General features: G+C 52.2%; 9 protein-coding genes across 9 annotated transcripts; 4 read left to right on the top strand and 5 right to left on the bottom strand.

Moving 5' to 3' along the window:
• Positions 1-189: 189 nt before the first annotated feature.
• N7468_000094 (CGR1 family protein) lies at positions 190-721 on the bottom strand (the record flags this gene model as incomplete). The annotated part of the gene is made up of 3 exons (XM_058469391.1): positions 190-330; positions 421-566; positions 658-721. 3 exons carry the CDS (start codon positions 719-721, stop codon positions 190-192), a joined length of 351 nt encoding a protein of 116 aa, XP_058335422.1.
• Positions 722-1375: 654 nt separating this feature from the next.
• amcA (putative mitochondrial ornithine carrier protein AmcA/Ort1) lies at positions 1376-2419 on the top strand (the record flags this gene model as incomplete). The annotated part of the gene is made up of 2 exons (XM_058469390.1): positions 1376-1483; positions 1553-2419. The coding sequence occupies 2 exons, from the start codon at positions 1376-1378 to the stop codon at positions 2417-2419; spliced, it is 975 nt and encodes a 324-aa protein (XP_058335421.1).
• Positions 2420-2776: 357 nt separating this feature from the next.
• Positions 2777-3573, bottom strand: N7468_000092 (uncharacterized protein; the record flags this gene model as incomplete). Its single annotated transcript, XM_058469389.1, has 2 exons — positions 2777-3467; positions 3518-3573. The coding sequence occupies 2 exons, from the start codon at positions 3571-3573 to the stop codon at positions 2777-2779; spliced, it is 747 nt and encodes a 248-aa protein (XP_058335420.1).
• Positions 3574-3968: 395 nt separating this feature from the next.
• Positions 3969-5174, top strand: N7468_000091 (uncharacterized protein; the record flags this gene model as incomplete). The annotated part of the gene is made up of 1 exon (XM_058469388.1): positions 3969-5174. One exon carries the CDS (start codon positions 3969-3971, stop codon positions 5172-5174), a length of 1206 nt encoding a protein of 401 aa, XP_058335419.1.
• Positions 5175-6124: 950 nt separating this feature from the next.
• N7468_000090 (DUF1115 domain protein) lies at positions 6125-7000 on the top strand (the record flags this gene model as incomplete). Its single annotated transcript, XM_058469387.1, has 1 exon — positions 6125-7000. The coding sequence occupies one exon, from the start codon at positions 6125-6127 to the stop codon at positions 6998-7000; it is 876 nt and encodes a 291-aa protein (XP_058335418.1).
• Positions 7001-7323: 323 nt separating this feature from the next.
• Positions 7324-7965, top strand: N7468_000089 (cytidine deaminase; the record flags this gene model as incomplete). Its single annotated transcript, XM_058469386.1, has 4 exons — positions 7324-7542; positions 7611-7696; positions 7785-7866; positions 7924-7965. 4 exons carry the CDS (start codon positions 7324-7326, stop codon positions 7963-7965), a joined length of 429 nt encoding a protein of 142 aa, XP_058335417.1.
• Positions 7966-8346: 381 nt separating this feature from the next.
• Positions 8347-12897, bottom strand: N7468_000088 (vacuolar protein sorting/targeting protein 10; the record flags this gene model as incomplete). The annotated part of the gene is made up of 2 exons (XM_058469385.1): positions 8347-8977; positions 9044-12897. 2 exons carry the CDS (start codon positions 12895-12897, stop codon positions 8347-8349), a joined length of 4485 nt encoding a protein of 1494 aa, XP_058335416.1.
• Positions 12898-13631: 734 nt separating this feature from the next.
• On the bottom strand, positions 13632-15619 carry N7468_000087 (uncharacterized protein; the record flags this gene model as incomplete). Its single annotated transcript, XM_058469384.1, has 3 exons — positions 13632-14966; positions 15373-15504; positions 15566-15619. 3 exons carry the CDS (start codon positions 15617-15619, stop codon positions 13632-13634), a joined length of 1521 nt encoding a protein of 506 aa, XP_058335415.1.
• Positions 15620-17447: 1828 nt separating this feature from the next.
• Positions 17448-20157, bottom strand: N7468_000086 (exocyst subunit SEC10; the record flags this gene model as incomplete). The annotated part of the gene is made up of 2 exons (XM_058469383.1): positions 17448-17828; positions 17995-20157. The coding sequence occupies 2 exons, from the start codon at positions 20155-20157 to the stop codon at positions 17448-17450; spliced, it is 2544 nt and encodes an 847-aa protein (XP_058335414.1).
• Positions 20158-21235: the final 1078 nt, after the last annotated feature.

Below are 21235 nucleotides of genomic sequence, written 5' to 3'. Positions count from 1 at the left end.
CAGGAACAAGTCCCCTGGAAAAAAAGAACTGTCTACTTTTGGAAAATACCAGACCCAGTGAACGCCAATGACGGAATCAGTCCTTGCCATAGGGGCTTTAGCCCATTTCCAGACCGGACAACAGCTTGGACCATGATCGCTTGGGGCGAAGGAGTATATCGTCGATGCTATGATGGAGCGGTGTGGTGCTCATGAATTCAGAAGCTTGTTGCGCTTCTCGCGACGACGCAGGCGGTCAATCCGCTTGTGATGCATCTTCTCGGCCATCTTCTCATAACGCTCCTTCTCCTCCTTGGCCGCACGACGGTCCTTGATTCGTTGAACGTGCGCCTAGATGCCAAGTTAGACAGACCTGACCAAGGAAGTGGGGGCGCAGTTGTGGATATGAGAGAAGAATGAACAAGGGCATGGCAAACTTACCTGACGTTCAGCTTCTTTCTCTGCCTTCATTTCCCGTTCTTGTTCTTTGACAGCCTCTTGATGCTTGCGCGCTTCCTGGCGCTTAGCATAAGATGTTAAACCGGCACTGGGGCGAAAAGGTTTCTTGGTATCGTGCCAATTTTTTCCTGCAAAGAGAAAGATGGGGATCAGCTTCTGGGCGATTCGAAGTCCAAGTGACAGTGGGGGCCCGTGGAATGGGAGGGGACGCGTGCTAACCGTTCTTGCGCATGCCCTTGGACACGTTGACCGCAGGGGCAGCGGGGGTGTCGGGGGAGGACATGTTAGTGGATTTGCAGCCGAGTCCTTTTCTCAACAGATAGCCGCTTGGTGATAATGGGTATAAATTGCCCGCAACGGGTAAGATGGGAGAAGAACGAAGATTACGGGACGCCAACAAGAACGCAAACCGGTGAAAATTTCGGCGGGAGATTATCAGATCGAGATAACGCGGCTTGGCGGGCGCTAGTGGACAGTGATTGCTGTTCTGGGCTTAGAAGGGGCTCCACGACAGGCCGTGGGATGTTTCACTTGATTGAAGAATTCATATTATTCCACGGGATACTCTCGTTTTAGCGTCCCAGGGTGAGGGAAACCTCGGCTCTCACAAGGCATCAGTCGACGCCTTTCCTTCATGAACCCCCGATTTCTTCTTGGGCAGCGCGAGGCGGTGTCTCACCGCCCCATGGCTCCCGCGTTCATTCGTCCAGATCCGCTCAGCTCGCCGATTCGTGCGTTTTTCCCTCGTCGAGATTTCCTTCTCGTCTTCCCCTCGTCTAGCTGAAAGATTTCCCCACACTGTTCCATACTCGTTCGTGGGACAAATCCCTCGTCCAAAACCCCCCCTCCTCACCCCTTTAATTCCTGTCTTGAATGATGCTCTGCCGATAACACCCCTCCTTCGTGCGTCTTTGTCCTGGGACAGTTGAAAGCCTTGATGGCGACAGCCGAGCATGCGATTGTAGTTCGCGATGAAGCGATGGAGCTCCCATCCCTTCCACCCAACCAGGGGGTTGAGGCTATGAAGGATATTGTATTTGGATCTGTGAGTCACTGATACGAAATTTTTTTCGATGTCGCGGCCCACCGGTGCTGATGATTCTGTAACGAACAGGCTGCTGGAATGGCAGGCAAACTTATCGAGTACCCCTTCGACACAGTCAAGGTTCGGTTACAATCACAGCCCGAACACCTCCCTTTGCGATATACGGGGCCGCTGGACTGTTTTCGCCAGTCCTTTCAGGCAGATGGGGCTCGGGGCCTATACCGGGGTATTAGTGCCCCCATGATGGGCGCTGCAGTAGAGACCAGCTGTCTCTTCTTCAGCTACCGTCTTATCCAGGATGCGCTGCGTGCTATGGTGTATCCCGGGGTGGATCAGCTGCCCCTGGGTGTTCTTCTGCTGAGTGGAGCAGCCTCAGGGTCCGTCACATCTTTGGCATTGACGCCAATTGAACTCATAAAATGCAAGATGCAAGTACCTGTCGAATCGGCAGGGAGCAAGCCACCGGGCCCTATGACGCTCATCATATCTGTGTTCCGTCAAGAAGGTCTAAGGGGTTTCTGGCGCGGGCAGCTGGGGACCTTGATTCGAGAGACTGGAGGCAGCGCAGCCTGGTTCGGTGGGTATGAAAGTGTTTCCAGCGTGTTCCGGCAGTATTCTGCCAAGGAACAGTCCTACTCCGCTTCGGATCCCCTGCCTATTCACCAGCAGATGATCGCTGGTGCGACAGCCGGCATCGCCTATAACTTTCTCTTCTTTCCTGCAGATACGATCAAATCGCGGATGCAGACCGAAGATATCTCCCGTATCCCAGTCAACGGGGAACGACAGACTTTCTGGACAGTCGGCCGTGCCTTGTGGCGGCAGCAAGGCCTAAAAGGCCTATATCGTGGGTGTGGGATCACCTGTGCCCGGTCGGCGCCCAGCTCGGCCTTCATATTCTCTGTCTACGAAGGATTCAGACAATACTTTGGATGATTCCTCATTGAAGTGGCTCTGCACGTATTCTGGCCGCGGCTGAATGATGCGTATATACAATTTCGGTTTCTGCTTTCGCTTGTCGTTTCTTATACCCTATGCTACGATGCGACAGAAAACATCCCCGGGGCCAAAAAAAAGTCCTGTGATTGTTCAATGAATATAGAGCTGTTGCTTAATGACTTTATAGAGCCTGAGAAGGCATTTTCGGTATTGATCTAGGGCTGTTGTCTATAGAAGCCAATGGAATTACCCTTTCCGTACATCCCTCTTTCTTTCTCGTGTCTCTGTCAAGGCATTATCGGGCGAAGTTAGTTTAACTCTTGTTCATATCCGTTCCTTCTTTGAATGCCCTCGTCAAATGGGCTGTGCATCCGTCCCTGCGATTGCCACAATGCTCATCTCTCCATGTCCTCCTTGGGCTGCTGCATCGAGGAAATCCTGAACTGTCAAGGCTAGACCTCTCTCACTCAATAGATCACCGTGATTCAGTTCACCTCGATGTAATGGGCCATTCAGACCCCCATTCAGCTCCCAGACATCTTTGCCTTTTTGGACAAATCCAACGAAATGATGATGGTTCTCATCCTGGGGCGATGGAGGTGCAGAAGATCCTTGGGATGCTGCTTCCATATGCGCCTTCTCGAGGAACTGTGACTGGTATAATAAATCGGCCCTCTCAGAAGGCGCCAAGCCAATAGCTGTCTCCAAAAGCTGGTCCAGCTCTGATCCACGGGTTACGTACTGCCTGTCATCTAGATTGAAGAGGCAGTGGAGTAGTGCCATGAGACCACATGCATGCCCGATGGTTTGCCTCATCCACACCACGGGTTCAGCGGGGCCAGAGCCTTTGTATTCTGGAATCGTGGGCTTCCCAGGCGACCGCACAGCATGGAAGATCGGTGCATCGGCTAGGAGAATGAGTGCATGGATAGGCCGAGGAATCCAAGAGAGCAGATCCGGCGATGTAGAGATGACATCGTGAAAGGTGAGTCCTGGGGCAACCCTAGATTTTGACAGAGCTGGGCTAACACTTCGGGGTTGTTTTCTAACACCCGTGAGCTCCATGCTATCTTGCGCCGTGGATATTTTAAATACTCACCAAGAGGAATAAAGGTCTTGCGACCGTCGACGATTTCCGCTGGCGGAGCCATGTTGGTTGAAGGGAGGATGCGGCGGTGTCATCAGGCTGGTTGAACCCCGCAGTTCTCGTAACAACCTTTTGCTTGTTATATCGGACGGAGATTACACTGCTTGAAGATTCGCGTACTATCATGCATACCATTTGTACACCATCGCGAATCTTTCTGATCACTGTCGATGGGATATTAGTTGGATATCGATGCAGACTGTCATATGGTCCCCGAGGTCCTCAAGCTTTATAGATCTAAACAAAAGACCCGGTGACTTATGCAGACAAGTCCCCAAGGTTGATTCAGACTCAATCAAACACCCAAGGTCCCCGCTGGGGCCACTATATTATAGATGAGGTCGCTCATTCGAAGCATTGCACTGCTCTTCGTGCCTCTCAAAAAATTGCAGGGTCGAAATGACTTCCTTCGATCCCACCAATGTGAATCTGGACACAGCCAGTACTGAAGATGTGCTGTGCTATCTCGCAGTCTCTGAGAACGAATACAATGGCCATATGGGGGTACGCATATCATCGATCTTCGTGATTTTGATCGTTTCTTCGGCTTTTACTGTTTTCCCGGTGGTCTCCAGACGCATACCTAGTTGGAAGATTCCGCTAGGCGTGTATATCTTCGCCCGATACTTTGGAACTGGAGTCATTGTCGCGACTGCATTTATTCACCTCCTCGACCCAGCATATTCACAAATTGGACCGAATACGTGTGTCGGGCAATCAGGATACTGGGCTGAGTATTCCTGGTGTGCGGCGATTGTCCTGGTCTCAGTGGTTGTCATCTTCCTCATGGATCTCGGAGCCGAGGTTTATGTCGAGCACAAATATGGCATTCAGCGGAACGAGGACGCAACAGAAGCTTTTGTGCGGTCTGAGCGCCCCTGCGATACCCAGTCGGGCCTTGCTGGCACCAGCAAGGCTGTTGCCTCTAGCCCAGAAATATCATCCGTCGATCCTTGGAGCGCCGAGACCCATGGGATCATGGCCGAGCGGTCCTTTCAGCAGCAGATTGCTGCGTTCCTGTTGCTCGAATTCGGGATCATCTTTCACTCCGTCATCATCGGAATGAATCTGGGCGTGAGCGGTTCCGAATTCGCAACCCTGTACCCGGTTCTTGTATTCCATCAGTCCTTCGAAGGATTGGGCATTGGGGCTCGGATGTCTGCAATCCCATTTGGTCGGCATACCTGGCTTCCGTGGATCTTGTGTGCTGCCTATGGTCTGACGACCCCAATTTCCATCGCCATCGGGCTCGGTGTCCGCACATCCTACAGTTCTGGTTCGAAAGTGTCGTTGACTGTACAGGGCGTGCTGAACGCCATCTCCGCGGGGATACTTATTTACAGCGGGCTGGTAGAGCTGCTCGCGAGGGATTTCCTGTTCGATCCGAATAAGGAGCAAACGCCGGTCTCGGCTGTTATTCATGATTGGATGTACGTTATTGGGGGCGGGCATTATGGCTTTGATTGGCAAGTGGGCTTAGATCTGCTGGTCCTCCATAGAATATTGAAAGATCTGAGTTTAGTTATCCGAAGATCAGATAAGATCGTAAGACTGGGTTATCATATTCTATACGACCTCTTGAGTGGTGACGTAAAGTACCTGTAAATAGTATTGATAATAGTTACCAGAAGTCTATGCTTTCATAACCATGAAAGTTGCTGGAAAGCTGCGATAGAGTAAGGGCCATAAAAGGGATCTGGGGTGTAATAAGGTAAGGGCTCGTCATTGCTAACCTAGACACCAGATCGGATGCACAAGGCAAAACCCAAACTCCAACTTGGCTCGATCTTGGTCTTCGGATATATTCTCTGCACCAGGACATATCCATGTCCAGTCTTGTTGAGACGCAGCCGAAGAGGCCTTCCCGAATTTATGCGGCGGGTGCTATCAAGTCGGCAAGAGAACTGCCCCTGTTTGTTTCAACCTCTATCCAACGCGAGAGGCTGAAAGAGTATCGTCAACGGCGGAAAGGGAATATGAAATCACCCTTCAAATCTGGAGTGACTCCTACCATCCATATATAGTAGCTATGGGTTTGAATGGCCACATGCTAGGGCAAGGGTTGGGTCTACATGCGCGACGAGTCGGTAGAAGTGGCAAATGCAGGCCAATAATCAGAAGATCAAACCAAGTAGCGCGACAGTATGGACGTGTCTTGGTGGGCAGTCAAACTTGGGCGATACCCAGAGGCATTCTAAGCCTTACTAAAATACAGTCACTGGATCGTTGTGTATGTTTATGTTCATTCAATTCCTTCATTCCTTCCTCTCATCTGTCGAAGATGTCTAGATCGATTCTACGAGGGCGCTAAACTCCTTCGGGAAAAACGATCTTCTCCTCACACAATTCAATTTGGACAGAATCAAACGCCCATCTTTCGCTGAAAAGACCCCAGGGAGTTGACAAAGTGCCTGGAGAATTGAAGTGCAGTGAAGAATATTTGGCCACTCTTTATGCGGAGTTGGAGCCGCGTGGATTCAGCATCTCGTACAAGGGATACCACCGAGCATCTTTGATATCGGCCACACATCCAACCCTCCAACATTGATCCCACTATGGCCAATAGCAAGAAAGCTCTTCCAATGGACATGATCGAGGCGCAATTATCGACATTCGACCTCTTGGCGGCCATGTTCCCATCGCCAGGCGAGCTGGAGATCCCTGAAGCAACAACTCAGGGTGTTGAACGGCTTCGAGACTGGTGTCAAGGCGACTGCGCCCCGCCTTCTCAGATTCCCTCAAGTCTATACGTTGTCGTTTCTCTACCAATTCAAGATGGCGAAAGGTATATCCAAGTGAGCGTTGCAATTCCGCTGGAGTGCGACGATCCAGAGATACTTGATGACCCTCCGCCATTGAGCTATTCATTGCGACAACCAGACTGGCTGTCAAAGGCCGAGGTTACCGCGGTCGCCACGTCTATCCCGCGAACTGATGCGCTGGACGCATTTGACTATATCCAGGCCGAAGTCAGCCGCGTGCTAGCAGAAAAGCAGAGGCAGCTCTCAAGGCAACCGGTTCCGCAGTCGAACTCAGGACCAACGGTGCGAGTCTGGTTTTACTTCCCGTCCTTATCAACGAGAAAGAAGAGAGATGACATGGTGAATCTGGCGCCTGGATACTCATTATCAGGGTTTGTGCTGGCTGGGAAGCCGGGCGTGCTATGCCTGGAGGGCAGATCAGCAGATATTGACGCTTATATGAGCTTCATCAAGACCCATTCATGGGGCGATATACCCAGCCACCAAAAGAAAGTCAGTGAACGGTACCGGGAGACGGACATTCAAAGAGTATTTCCAGGAATGGAGGAAATCACCGATTCGCTTGGAGAGCGAGGAGGCCAGCGCGCCAACCGAGGGGATATGCAGGCATTGGAGGCTTGGCTGGCAGCAAAGGGGTTACAGAAGGCATTTGAACAGGTCATATTCTAGACTTTTGTATATATTGGATATGGACAATGTCCGCTAGGGGTCCCTACAATAGTCAGCCAGCACCGATTGTAGATACGCGAGCCGCCTTGCAGCCATCTCAAACCTGGGGCACGCGACCTGAAAAAAACTCCCACGCCAGATTGTACAAATCATAGAATTCATGGCAATCGGACGAAATAGCAGATAGCTATGGACGCAAAGAAGGCTCTCCAGCTATGCGCTCAGACATTTGAATCAAGGCTATCGAGTATCTAATCGCGATAAAGGACTCCAACTCCCCCGCTTCCACTGCAACCTCAGTTCTTTCCCTCCTCTCCCACACCATGCCCCCCATTGACCCGCCCGTTTCCGCGCAGGAGCTGCAGATTCTGTCTACCAAAGCCATCGCAGCCAAGGGAGTCGCCCACTGCCCGTACTCCAATTTTCGCGTGGGCGCGTGCCTTCTCACCGCGTCGGGCGAGTATGTGGTCGGCGCCAACGTCGAGAATGTTTCCTACCCGGTAGGGACATGCGCAGAGCGAGTTGCGATTGGCACTGCTATTGTAAGAGATTGTTTCCCTTGAGGCGCAGAGCCTGTTCGTTCTCGCGATTGCTGAATATACCGCTCCAGGTTGCGGGGCATAAAGACTTCAAGGCCATCGCCGTCGCATCGGACATCAAGCCGGGGGCTTCGCCTTGTGGCATGTGTCGACAATTGTATGTGGCTTGTTCTTCCTGGAATGTCCGGGACTATCGCTATGATAGGGAACCGTATACCCGCGAGGCTTACCTGACTTCTCCTTAGCATCCGCGAGTTCACCACGCCCTCTTTCCCTGTGTACATGTATGACGCGGATGGCGCGTATACTATGAAGACTATGGGCGAGGTATGTCATTCCGTCGCTCTAAAGCATCGGCTGAAACCTACTAAGCCTTCCCTTTAGCTCTTGCCTGATTCCTTTGGCCCAAAGGATTTGCTCGGTTGAAACGTCATTCCTATTCGACTCGGTAGATAGTTCTACGTAGTATTTCTACTGATACGAAGGCTTGAGAGCCTCTACAAGATTCTGACCGGGCGAGAACACGCCCCATCTTGAGAAAAAGAGCAAATCTATATCTTTGGAATCCGAGACTATATCGGGCCAAGCTATAAAGACCCAATCTTGACACCGGCGATCTGAGAGACAAGGATGATGTCAAGCCAATGAGGAAAAGAAAAGAGAAAAAAAAAAAAAGGCCAAGATGAAGATCGCCGACATGAGAGCTCATAATGTCACATCCAGTATTTCAATCAAGATACAGACCCCCAAACTCTCCCGAGGTGCAAGACCCCGCCCGAAAAAGGGTTCAATAAAACAGCTTCGAATCTAAGCCTCCTCGTCCTCATCAAATTCATCAGCTCCAAGTAATTCATCCTCGTCCTCTACCACATGCGTGTAGTCTCCTCGTCGCGCAGCAAACGAGCCCCGGGTCGCGTACGGTCTTTGGTAGCCCCGGCGAGAGCGCATCAATCCGCTGATACTGCGCCACAGGCTGTTTCCGAGAAGCGGCAATGATTGGGCAACAGCGACAACCCCGGCGATGATGGCCACCGGAATTGCGAGCAACATCGAGTCTTTCGAGAGAAAGCTTGCCGTCGCCGTAGAGCCTTCACCGAGGCGAATCTGTCCAAACTTGCCATCCCATCGGCTGTAGACCCAGTATCCGAAGGCCGTGGCCACCGTGATAGGGGTGACAATGGCAAAGAAAAGACCCACGCCGCTGATTCCGTGCTTCTTTTCAAATTCTTTCTCTTTGCTGGGGCAGGGCCGGGAGACGATCCGGTCGAGGTCTTGCTCACCACTCTGACAGGTGGTCTGGGGGAGTCGGCGATATCCAGTGGGCTCGTAGTATTCAATCAAATCAGGATTTTCGGCACACTGCAAACTGTGGTCGGGCTTTTCAAGACCCGGCACCAGGCCGCAGCTGCCATCGCTTTGAATTTCGTAATTGTAGTCACTAGGAAGCGAGTTAACACATCGTGCCGTCTAATCTTGCCTGGTTCTACTGGATGAGAATACATACCATTCAAAGTCAGCGCGGGTACAGGTACAGTTCCCGCCAACTTGGTGAACGTGAGGTTCACGCCAGCCAATCCAGCAATGTGCGTCGGGCTTCTTGCGATGGTATGATTCGACATGGCCGAAGAAGCAATTGTCCTGCTGGGCGGGGTGCTTGGGAGTCCATAGGTAGTAGTCTTTGTTCTCATCCGTGTCCTCATCCAGAGTACAATCGCGATCCCAAATACCGCTGAAGTCAAGGTTGATGGTTGCGAGCTTGTATTTGGAGGAATCCTGCTCTTTTCCCCACAGAAGGAAATTCTTGGAGGTGTCGGAAGGCAGCGTGGTGATCTTGTAGATGTTCATTTCAGTTTCAGCGAACTGGAAGTCGGTCCATGTCCGGCCTTCATCGAGACTGTAGTGGATGACCTTGGTAGGCTGCTGCTCACGGACCAACACAACCACCGAACCGGCGTCACCGAACTCGTACAGGTATCGGCCCTTCTTGACTTGCTTCCAGGTGATGCCGTTGTCATCACTGAGGAAGGTATCGGCTTCATTGGCGTTGCCTAGGTATTCACCCACGTTGCCATTCCCAATCAGCATTCCAATGGCTGAGCCGGAGTAGAGGGTGTTCCCGGGATCAACACGCTCCGTATATTGGTGAAGGTGGAGGGCGCACTGGTAGTTGCCTTGGCCTTCCGTGACACCGCAGTCGAAGCTCTTGCCGTCGACGTCCTTTGCCGGAGGGGTCAGGAGCATCCACTGGCCACCATCGTTATGGGTGATCACGGAACGCAGCTTCTTCGCATCTCCATTCTTGTCGACCTGGTCCTTGTTCCCAACAACATTGGCAATGGCAACACCTTCAGTGCCGGTAATTTCTTCGAAATCAACGTATTCCCCGTCAGAGTTGACCCCCTCCAAGCTCTGAACAAAATAAGTGCCGTTACTGTTGCTCTTCACAATGGAGCCGTACTCGCGACCCTGGGCTTCGTTGACCGCGGCGTATATGAACAAGGAATATGGCGAGCCCAGAAGCACTGTATACAGCTTGACATCAATGTTGAAGGGGAATCGAGCCTCGGCGAAGGTCTCGCCATCAATGCTGGAGCTAACATTGAGGAACTCGTGCTTCTCTGTGGGGAACGTAGCCACGACCACATACTCTCCCATCTCCACGAAATGAGCAATGTTGTCGTTGATGATCTTCTTGCCCGACCAATCGTCCAGAGTATCACTGGACACCAGCATTCGGTTATTCTTTGTGTTCTCCTGCTTGTATTGCTCGCAGAAAACCAGCTCCTCGCTGACGTTACGGTTCTCGTTCCATCCAAAGCGACACGAGCCGACGCCATGGAGCATGAGGTGCCATTCGCTGCCGCGGTTCTTGCTCCAGTACGCATCAAGTGGACAGGTGCTCCCGGTGCACTCATCATCACTACCAATCCAGAGCACCCAATCTTGATACTTCTTGTGGAAAACGGGTTCCAAGGAGACGCCCTTGGTGGGTTTCTTGAACTTGCGGAATGCGTATCCACGATCGATGGTTGAGTAAATATAGTCTCCAGTCGTCAAAAAGTACGCACAGTCGGAGAAATGAGGGTGCGGTGTCATCGCCATAAATTCGACATCCTTCACGCTGGAAGGCTGTTCCCATCTCTTGCCGTGGTCATGGCTAACGTACAGCTTGAGGTTATTCAGCATGAAAATGGTCTCGTCGCCGCCCGAGTTGCTCGACTGACGTTCAAGGTAGAACACACTTGATGGCTCGTGTGCAAAGTACTGAGGCTCTCCAGCGTGGACCTTACCGTCGGTGACGGGTGAACTTGTAGAGTTTCCACAAGAACGCTCAATCTCCCTGTCAAGGTCTGTCTCACTGTTCCGGCGACACGCGTTCCCAGGAATCAGCCGCCAGCCCGAGGGTCCCTTGTAAGTGTCCTTGGGGTCTTTGCATTTGCCCTCAGGAGCAGGCAATGGCACGGCAGGAAGACACTCTTTTCTGTCCTCAGACCGTTTGAAGTTGTAGTCACATTCGAAATCTTCGGCGGTACAATCGCACTGTTCAAAGATAGGAGGGTCCAGTTTGAACTCCTCCTTGATGAAGCAGTCTGCATTGGCCTTTCGCCGCTGGAATGACTGCTTGTGGCCCATGAGACAGTCCGGTTTGCCATTCTCATCAACGCGGGCCGACCAAATCTCGAGGTCGTCCTTGGAGCACTTACGCTCATGCAGGCCCTCGAAGTCAAGGGAGTAGACAGTATATTTGTCCCTGTCCTCCTTGTCACCTGAATATCCCACGAGTAGGAACTTCAGACTGGTTGAATCAGGGGTCGTGGTCAAGAAGGCCGGCCTGACCTTGTGCTTCAGTTCGATCTTCTCCCAGGTCTTTCCTTGATCGATAGAATACTTAACCTTGTCAGTCTTCTCGTCATCACTAACAGCCACGATTATACCACCTTGATCACCGAACTCAAAGCGATGTGGGCCTTCTAGTGCTTTTCGCCAAGTAAGGCCTGCGTCATTGGAGACGAACAGGTCACCTTTCGAATATTCCTTGAGACTGTCACCCGTGTTACCAACGCCCATCACCAATCCTGGCGCAGGGCTCGAGAAAATGCGACCCAGGCCAGCCAGCTTATGGAGCTTGTCATAAGTTGTCATGGAATGGAGATGGAGCTGATCATCGCCGACCTTGAGAGATTGGAAGCTGCTGCCATCGTCGAAGCTGATCTTGGTGACAAGAGTCTTCGGTTCATTGTCCGGTTCTCCCACCTTCTCCCAATTCTTCACGGTGTTGACAAGTACGATGCCTTGGATGTTGGCAATCTTTTCGAAATCCACCAGACCATTCTCATCTCGGTTGGTGTGCTCGACATTCGGGGAGAAGTAGGTTCCGTTGGAATTAGAGGAAAAGAGAACGCCCACACGGTTATCATCCCATGTCGTCTGTACATCGACTTGAATGCTGTAATTTGTACTTTCCAGCAGCGTAAACGCATCTTGCTCGATTCGATGTCCACCGAATTCGGCGCGGTGCCACTCCTTTGAGTCATCGCTGATAAACAAAGCAAGTTCAGTTGTCCCCTTGGACTGGACACCGGCGACAATATATTTCTTCACAGCACGGAGCTTGATCTCCTTGCCGCTTACGGGTCGGCCGGGGTTCAGATTGACTTCAGTACCCTCCACGTCGCTGAAGAAGTCATCAGAGTAGATCAATCGCACCGAATTGTCTATTGCCTTCAAGCCGGGCACCACACAAAGGATGCGGTCTGCCAGGCCATCCCGCGTTTCAAGGTCCTTGCCGAATTCCGCGGTCCCAGCAGCCCAGCTGCACTCGTAGACCATCTCGCGCAATGGCTGGACCGTCTTGAAGTCGTCCACTGTATAGAAGGCCTCCGTATGCCATCCACCGAACAAATTGAACCCCATGGTAGTGAAGATCGCTTTCCGCGCGTCCCAGCCGTTGAAGCTGAACGGTCCAGTCATCCCAGCGACCATAGGCGCCCCTTCCAGTTTGAAGGACGTCCATGACTTGCCCTGGTCATTTGTGGCCCAGTGCTTGCCGTGCCTGCCCACGACATAGGCGCGGGCATTGTCCTGCGGGTGCTGGATAATAGCTTCGACCGCGCCCTCCATGGAGCCATCGTCGCCCTTGATGATCTCCCATTTCTCCCCTCCATCGTAGGATATCTGAGCTGTGCCAGCGATATCATTGAACAGAACCGTGTTGGTGCCTTCGAAATAAAACAGATTGAGGGGAACGTAGTTCAGCTCGGTGGCTGTCGCCTTTGGTTTATCCCCCTTGGCGTATGTCGGCTGCGCGGTCCATGCCAGCAGCAGGCCGACCACGAGCAGCAACCACCTCGGGATCATGACGGTGGAGTATTCGGCATCTGAAGGAGATCAATTTCCAGGTGGGTTTTTTCGAGCAGCGTCGACTGCGCGCGCGGCCGGTCCGGATGGAGCTCTGGACACACAAGGAGAACGCTGGATTGCGGATATACTAAGGATAGAAATAAGAGAGCGAGGGCGAATCTGAGAGGCCACGAAGAAGAGAAATCGTAATGGCGTGAGGGAAAGTGTGTGGTGAAGCTGCCTGCGAATGCCTGGCGTGGCCTCTGAAGCTGGGAATCACGTGCAGCTTATCGATTAAGCCGAAGCGCAAACCGTGGGACACCCGGTGGAACCGTCAGGTCACAGACCCATGGAACTCAACTATAAACAGACAAGACATCCTTCTATTTTCTACAGTCTCTAATCGGGTGTGAGATGTTCAAGTGGAAGGTGGGAAATGCTCTCCGTATCATTGGGTGCCTTGCAACCACAGAGGGGGGAATCGAGAATATGTATGTACAAAGCGCTGTGAAGAAATGGAGATATACATCTCGATAGTCGAGGGACAAAAACACAAAAACCACAACCCAATGCTGAAATGCCTCAATAGCCCCTCTTTTTCAAGACGCCGAGCAAGAATAAAAGAAAGAAATGGTAATAAGATGGTAAAAACATCCACGCGCTGAAAGAACGAATCATCGTGAGTAATGGCATGCGAATTGTGCGAACGAAAATCATCGTGCATTCGCCTCGAAAGCAGGGCTGCCGACCCTTTAGTTATTTTGACGCCGACGCAGTTTGCGCCACATTTTCTTTACCACACCCTGGTCATCCATATCGTCCCAGATGTGCTGGCTGCGATCGGCTGGAGGTAAATCTGCGAGCCGCAAGGGATCTTCAGGGGGGGTGGGAGATTCATTGCGCAAGTCAGGGCGAGTCAATGTCATCTTGAGCGTCATTTCACGATTCCCTGGGAGAATTTGGGGGGTAGTCTTGCCCGGCTTGTGCACTCGACGGCTGTCAGTTGAGGGACGCGGTGTCTCTCGAACCTGGGTAGACATGCGGGGAGCGACAGGCTCTTCAGCCAACGAAGTCCCTGGGCTGCCCACGACGGTCCCGTCATCTTCTTCGAAAAAAGTGCCGGAGAAGGTACCGGCCGAGTCGAAGGACAGAGGAGAGTGTACCACGGGGGCGAAATTCTCCTTATCTTGATCTAATGAGGGGAAGCCAAATTCAATAGCTTCATCAAACTTCTGTGGCGAAGCAAGGTAGACACGGAGTTTGAGCCGAGCATCGGGGTCTTGATAGTATTGTGCGGACGGGTCAATGCTTGAAGTGGAAGACTTGGGATGGTGGTGAGGTTGTTGACGAGATGTAGGACGAGAATAGGATTGTCGAGAAAGAGAGGAAACAGGCACCGACTGGCTTGACGCCAATGATCGCGGAATCGAAGCTACTGGTCGGTGCCTCAGGCCTTGTGTGGAGAGGGATAGTGGACGACGTATTGAAGGCCGTCGTCTTGGTTTAGCAGCGGGGATAGCAGCATCTGCCACATGAGCATGGTACTCGTCGAGTGATAGGTCCAGGTCCCCATCCTCGTCGAGCCACCGGAAATTATCGAAAAAGGTTCGATCCATCTTGGAACTGGGCTGGCGCGGCGACTGTTCGGAATCCGAATCCGAATCTGAATCCCAAAAGACAGAAGCCGTTTGAGTTACGGGCAGAGTATCGTCCGAGGGCAAACTGTCGGTCGACAATTGGCGCTGACGGGCCTTGTCACGGCGGTAAAAAGCCGCGTCAGCGGCGTCCAGGATGACACTTTCACGGTAGGAAGAAAGAAAGCGACGACGTTCTTCAGGGGAGAAGTGCTTTTGTTGGATCTTAGCGGGAAGAGAGTGGAAGCATTGCGAATCGGCCTGGGCGATCAAGTAGGCGAGTTGAAGGGAGCCGGGCTTCCGTAGTTTCTTGGGTGAAGAAGAACGTTTGTCTAAACCTCTTGAGGCCCGCACCGCACGCGGAGAGGAACGAGCGTTCGGCCGAGGGGCTCGAAGGTCCCCCTGGCCCTCTTGGCCTAGCCGCATCCGCAACCGCTCGACGTTCGAGAAGAACTATTGCGGGTCAGCGGAAAATGAACATCAATCAACGAACAGTGGAAGGTTGGAGTGGAGATCCGACAACCCCGTGCGCCAATGCCGCGGAGCCACCAGTGGCAGCACCAGGCCGATAGCGCAGGAGCCAGTGGCCCCCACTTGTGATTCAGGGGGAAAGACAAAAAAAAAAGACACGACCACACCGCTGAAGGGAAACATGTGGCAAAGGTGGAGAAAGAGAAACACCGCATTGAGCTTTTCCCAGACTCGTAATGTATCCCAGTACACATGTGTACGTATATGGGACGCAGGGGAGGGCGTACGGGGCACAAGGGGGGGGGAAGATCATGACAATCGCGACAATCACGAAAATCCTAAAGGATAAAAGTCTGGCCAAGTGGATATCAAGCCACACCGTATGTACGTTGGACCCAGTGCACCTCGGAGGAGACTCATCCACGATGAACGGGATGTGCGGATAGTGGAGCGCAGCATTGCAATAGAGTTGGGACCAGAGAGTTAGGGTGCCAAAGTTCAGGGTGCTGCACTGTCCATCCTTGAACCAAATAGTGTGATGATGTCAAACGACGATCAAAAGAAAAGGATTCTTCTCTTACCTTGCGTCGAACCGCGGGTGGCAGAGAGTCGAAGTCCTCGCGCGATGCATGCATGGTGGCAGAGAACTGAAATCTCTGTCTAACACTCGGAATGTGTACAGTCGCAGAAGCACATGAAGAATGAATCATCCAAGGCTCCAATCTCCGATCGGAGAGAAAACCTCGATATGGGGAGAGTCGAGTCGATCGAAGCCCCAAGTAGAAAGTGGATGGGCGCGAATAGCCGAAAGATGCGGGTTTAGTAAAGCATGAGGCTATTGAACGTTCGTCTCAAAAATGAGGTGAGGCTTTTAGGTGACGATCTCGAGACAGGATCCCGGCGAAGTAGAAGGGGGGAAGGGCGAGAATATAAAATCACTTGGGCAGGGTCTGAGGGAGGGAGCACAAGAAGCTACCAGGTCCATCTATGGGACTCGTCCAGGTATTATAAGGTAGATGTAGGGAGTCACAAAAGTGTATAGCGCGTACGAGCCCAATGAGCGACAGGGAGGATTGGGGATCTCTTTGGTCCTTTCAACCCTTTCAACTCCCCATGATTGGCCGCAAGCATGGTGATCTGGAAGCTGTTAGCCCCAGGACCTTTTAGCCTCGTTCGGGGCTTTGATCTGCTGGGGCATCATGGGCGCATCGGCCAATCAACTGCTGGGACCTGAACAGCCTCGGAAGGAAAGATCGCCAAATGGGAAATTTAGTGAGAGAGAAAACGAGCTGTGGATTCCCGCACGCACAGACCGGAGCTGTGACAGCCAATCTATTTCAAGACCTGTCACCTTTGGGCCTGCGCCTGCCGTCTCCTTCCTGGGAGGCTATTGGGTATGGCTTTTGTGACTGGTCGCGAACCGTCAATCGGGATCTTACGAACTGTTGGTTCTGTCTATCCCCAACGGTCCAAACGGGTTTCTCGGTTGCTAGAGTTTCATCATGGTTCGATGATCTTTCTTTGATTCTATCGTGACATCCTTCATATAGCAGATGTGGTCGCCCAGATAGCCCCTGGATGAGGTGTCGTGGATAGCGACAAATACCCTGCAGCTCAGGCCGGTGTGACACGGGCTCCAGCAGGAATACGGAAGCAGTAAGGGGGAGGGGAGCCAATAAGCTTGATACCTCCTCCGATGACCAGGGTCTGGAATCCTGGAAGGATCGAGATGCTTGACACCAGGCACTCGCGTTCCAAGGTTCGGCTCTTACCAGCTTTACCCAGCCTTACTGGGACGGCGCCAACTGAAACCCGCAGGATTCTGAAACACGTCAATTGCATTCTTCGAGATCAGGCCTCTGCAGGCTCATTCGAAATCCCGACAATAAGGGTTGGGTCTGGTTTTGGTTCTGGTTCTTGGACACATGGAGAGGGGAGGGGGAAGAAGGGATCAAAGCACAGGGGTATGAGAGGTACATCGTAAGGCCTCCCCAATCTTGACTGTGGTGTTGATGAGCTGTCAGCTCATCAACTCGTCAAAGTAGCCGGACTACACACCGTTGGGACAAAGTACTGAGGTCCACAATCGACTTGTCAACCAACCTAAAACGCACAATCAAGCCAACGCTGCCAGGATCCGGAATCTTTCCCTTTAACCTTTTGGATGTGTCCATTTCTATGCAGAACATCTACTGGTAGAAAGCAAAACCACGCGAGCTCCGATCGAGGACCCACTCAAACGCCCCAAGTCATACGACCAGCATCTGTTCCAGACACAGAACCGCGTTATTACAATAAATTCCCAAATGGTGGGAAATCATGGGAGAAAGTACGGAAAACCAGATCAAAAGATAAATGCCAAGACCATGGGTATCGGACGGTTCTCAATTCTCTGGTTCTCGAGAAGGCTGGCGCAAAGAAAAAGCAAACAGGAGAATAAGATTGCCACGAGGCTAACCTCCCTTACAGAGTGTTCAACACCTGCTGCATAGCAAGAGTATTCGAGTCTTCTCGTCGTGAAACATACGCCCGCACTTCCTGAACGCTGAGCTTGGCTTCTTGATTTCCACGGCCCCCACCTCCGGTTGTTCCACTGGCAGCGCCGCCACGAATCCGTTCTCGAAGCGCCTCCTCACCAATAACAAACAAATTACCTACCTCTAGCAACACGTCCAGCGCGCCACCAGGGGCCTTGGCATCATCGTCGATGCTCCACGACTTGAGTAGTTCCGCATACTGGGTCATGTCCTTCGTCACCATGAGACCGCCCGGTCCACTGACGGCAAACCGCTTGAAGTGCTCCAGCAGCAGTCCACGGACCCCCCATGGCGATTTCAGTGAGGACTTGGCGGACGTTGGTCCCACTCGAGGGTAACGATGTGCGTGCAATATTGTGCAAGCGATTCAGAAACGTGCAGATAGAGGCGCAGGTCTAAAATTAGTGAGATTAATGGCTGCATTTCAGACAGCTGGGAAGGGAGTGAAGGGGCCAAAGGCAAGTGGATCTTACCGGTGTTTGCAATCGCTCCAGCCATGCGGTACTGTCCACGGTGTCTCGTGGTCGGAAGTCATTCTTCTTTTGTCCAGACAGTAGCCGCCCGACCCATGTCAAAGTGGCATCGATAGTCTTCTGTTCGATCGAATTGATCTTATCCTCAAACCGCACCGTCGCTTGAGTGGTGCGCTTTTCCATATCCCGACGAGTCGTGATGCTTCCAGCAGCCAGCGGAATTAACACCGCATTGATACACATAATCATCAGCGTGGTGATGCTGATCGTGGTGCGAACCGATGGGAGATAACTGAAGTCTGGCTCTGTCTTACCGGATTCTTGTGCCGTGGCTGCGTCTAGCGCAGCGTCGAGACAGACATCCACATAACCCTCGCCCATGGTGAGCAACAGTAGGTTGAGGAGAGCGGACACGTCTTTGTGGGTATCCGTATTGACGCTTAGTTCCAACCCTCGGCCCACTGCTTCTGCAAGCCATTTGAGCATGCGCTTGGCATCGCTGAGATTCGGTTGACCGTCTTCTTCGCTAAGTTTGATCTCAGTCAGCCGCGTGGTTTCGGGGATGTCCGCAAGCCCAGCAATTTGAAGCAGCATCCTCCGCTGGATCGGAGACATGTCCGGTGAATCGAGCCGAGCAATGAAAGCATCCCGAGTGGTAGAGAGTAGCTCTGTCCCGGGTCTCGAGAGGGATGCCATAAATGTAGTGGCGGCCTTCTTTCTGCGAGCCTGGGAGCTTGTAAATCGGAAAAGAAGGGCATTGAATAGTTCCTCCAGCGTTCGCTTCTCTCGCTCAATATAAGACGACCCAACAAAATAGGGTACAAAGAGTTCCTCCAGTTGTTGATCTAATAGTAGCGCAGTCTGGGATGAAATAGGATCTGGGTGTTCTGTTAGGCCGTGTGCCTTCAGATCATCGACCAGGGCACTGATATAGCCGCGAGAGCTTTGAAGGCACCGAAGGAATGCTAAAGAGGAGACCCCATTGGCTTTGTCCAGGACCATCTCAAGTCGCTGTTGGATCGACTGTTGAAACACGCGCTGTAAAAACCTCCCCAATACCTGATCATAGTAGGGGAATGCGCGCTTGATAATGGCGGACTCCTCTTGAACCACAACTTTCACCTCGTCCAGCAAAGACTGCAAACTGGGCTCTACTCCAGGTAGCTCCGCATCCGGGTCTGCTAATCTCTCCCAAGACTCCGCATCGCCCCCAATTTCCTCAGTGACCAGTTGACTACGGTCGATGAAGAACTGATGCTGATTCACAAATAACGCAATCGCGCTCGAACCACTGTTGAAGTCTTGCAACACAGTAGCGCAGTCCTTCATACCGTCGAAGTTGGCCTTGCGGTAGAACTCATCGAATTGTTTCAACAGATCCTTCTCTAGGGTCTCCGAGAACTTCTCGATGATCTCCCGCGTGTTCCGCCGAGGCGTGTCGCTCCCGCCATTAGAGTCTTCGGACGAGGAACCGTAATGACCATTCGACGGAGATGGATTCTCTTGCCAGCTCTTGGGGTCCAGCCGCTGACTGATCCGTAACAGCTGGCGAGCGATATGCGCAGATCGCACCTTGGCCTCGCCTGTGCCTGAACGCCGTAGGTTCTCTAACAGCGTAATCTCGCCCCGGTTGCAGACCCCGTCCCAGCACTCCAACAGGAAGTGCGCATCCAAGGCGCGTCGGCGCTGGCGATCCAGTTCCTCCAGCCTCCTTCCGGTTTCAACCGCCATATTCCCTGTTCCACCCTGGCCGGCGGCGCTTTCTAAGGTGGTGCCATTCAGCGAGGTGTCGAGTTGCTGAAATGAATCGATCGTCTGTCGGAGTTTGCGACCGAGAGTGATCAGGTTTTGGGAGTGCTGGGCCTCTGCCCGGCGTACCGCGGCGGATAATTCATTCTCGCGGATTTCTAGGTCTCCAGAGAGTTCCCCAAGGCGCTGCTGGGCGAATTCGAAGGTGCGGATGAGGGGCTTGGGGTCGAACGGCTGGTTAGGGATAGGGGCGCTGGAACGACGGCCGGAGATGGCAGTGTCTGAAAGGGCTTCGATGAACTCCTTGACAATGAAGTCTCGGCTAGAGAAGTCCTCGAGAGAGAAGCTAGGGCCCTTAGGGAAGACAGTGCGGGCGGTGTTGAAGGTGGTTATGGATGCATTATCGGGCATCATGGCGAAGACAGAAGATGAGTCATGGGTGGAAGAGCAATATGGTAGCCTTGGAGGCCAGTAGAATGGATTAAAATGAGACCTCTCCAACGGTCGGGCGAATTGAAGAAGCGAGGAATCTGGGGAAAGCTGAGGCGTGAGGTTCGGGTGCGGATTTCCCGGACCGCCTGCATTCGAGGTACATTCGATCGGCAATGGACATGCAAGTACCACTATCGTAGTTTGGTGGTCGGGCATGCTTAAGAGGGACATGAATCATAGCCTCGTTGCTCCTGATGATGCTCCTAGTTCTACCCTTGCTTTCAGAGCTGTTGATGCCTGTAACGATGCTCGTTTTTACCCCTCATGGAGCAGAGCATACGCTGCAATCTATTCCTTTGGCCATTCCGGACCTCTCTTGCTGGTTAATAGCAAATGGAGAAACCCCTTTCCATTAATGGAACTTGCAATAAATTAGATTGTTGGCAATAAAGGCTCGTTAAATACCTTCAACGTACTGGTTTTGTGTTACGCCACATGATTCGGAGTTCCACTACTTCGTAGTATACTACCCGCATTGCTTATCGCCAGCAATATGTAGCCTACTAGTACTGGGACATGAATTTTGATTTGGATACTCTTCATGGAATCAAGTGATGTTATGTTCTCTCCTTGCAGGGTGAAACAATCAAGAAGAACAGCACAGACTGCCCTTCGATAGATCCAAGTTGAATCGAGGGCGTCGCCCGATACTTTCTATACCCGCTCTACTAATACTAGCAGTAACTTAGCAGTACGTTTCAATGAGGAAGCTAAATAGTTGTAACGTTTAACTATTTCTGATTAATAACAGGATTCCCTCGGTGATCGACACCGCAAGATACCAATGCGGGCCTTCGTTGAGTTGGAATTAGAGCAGGGCTAGTCTATGTTCAGATAAGCTGGCTTGGATCTGACAGGGTGTCAATCTGCCCTTGGTGAAATAGCCTGGTCGATGGGGGCCAAATCACCTTCTTGGACCAAGGCAGCCCACCTTCTACGGAATTGGGACGATAACGTGGGGTCTACAGCCTTCAGGCGTCCTAGGGTCACCGTGATTTCG

This window comes from Penicillium chermesinum, assembly GCF_028974085.1.
Source record: "Penicillium chermesinum strain IBT 19713 chromosome Unknown utg000001l:1.0-1975020.0:1.0-1976611.0, whole genome shotgun sequence".
NCBI classification, from domain to species: Eukaryota; Fungi; Ascomycota; class Eurotiomycetes; order Eurotiales; family Aspergillaceae; genus Penicillium; species Penicillium chermesinum.
Note: the sequence above shows the minus strand (reverse complement) of the source record. Positions and strands in the feature narration are given on the sequence as shown.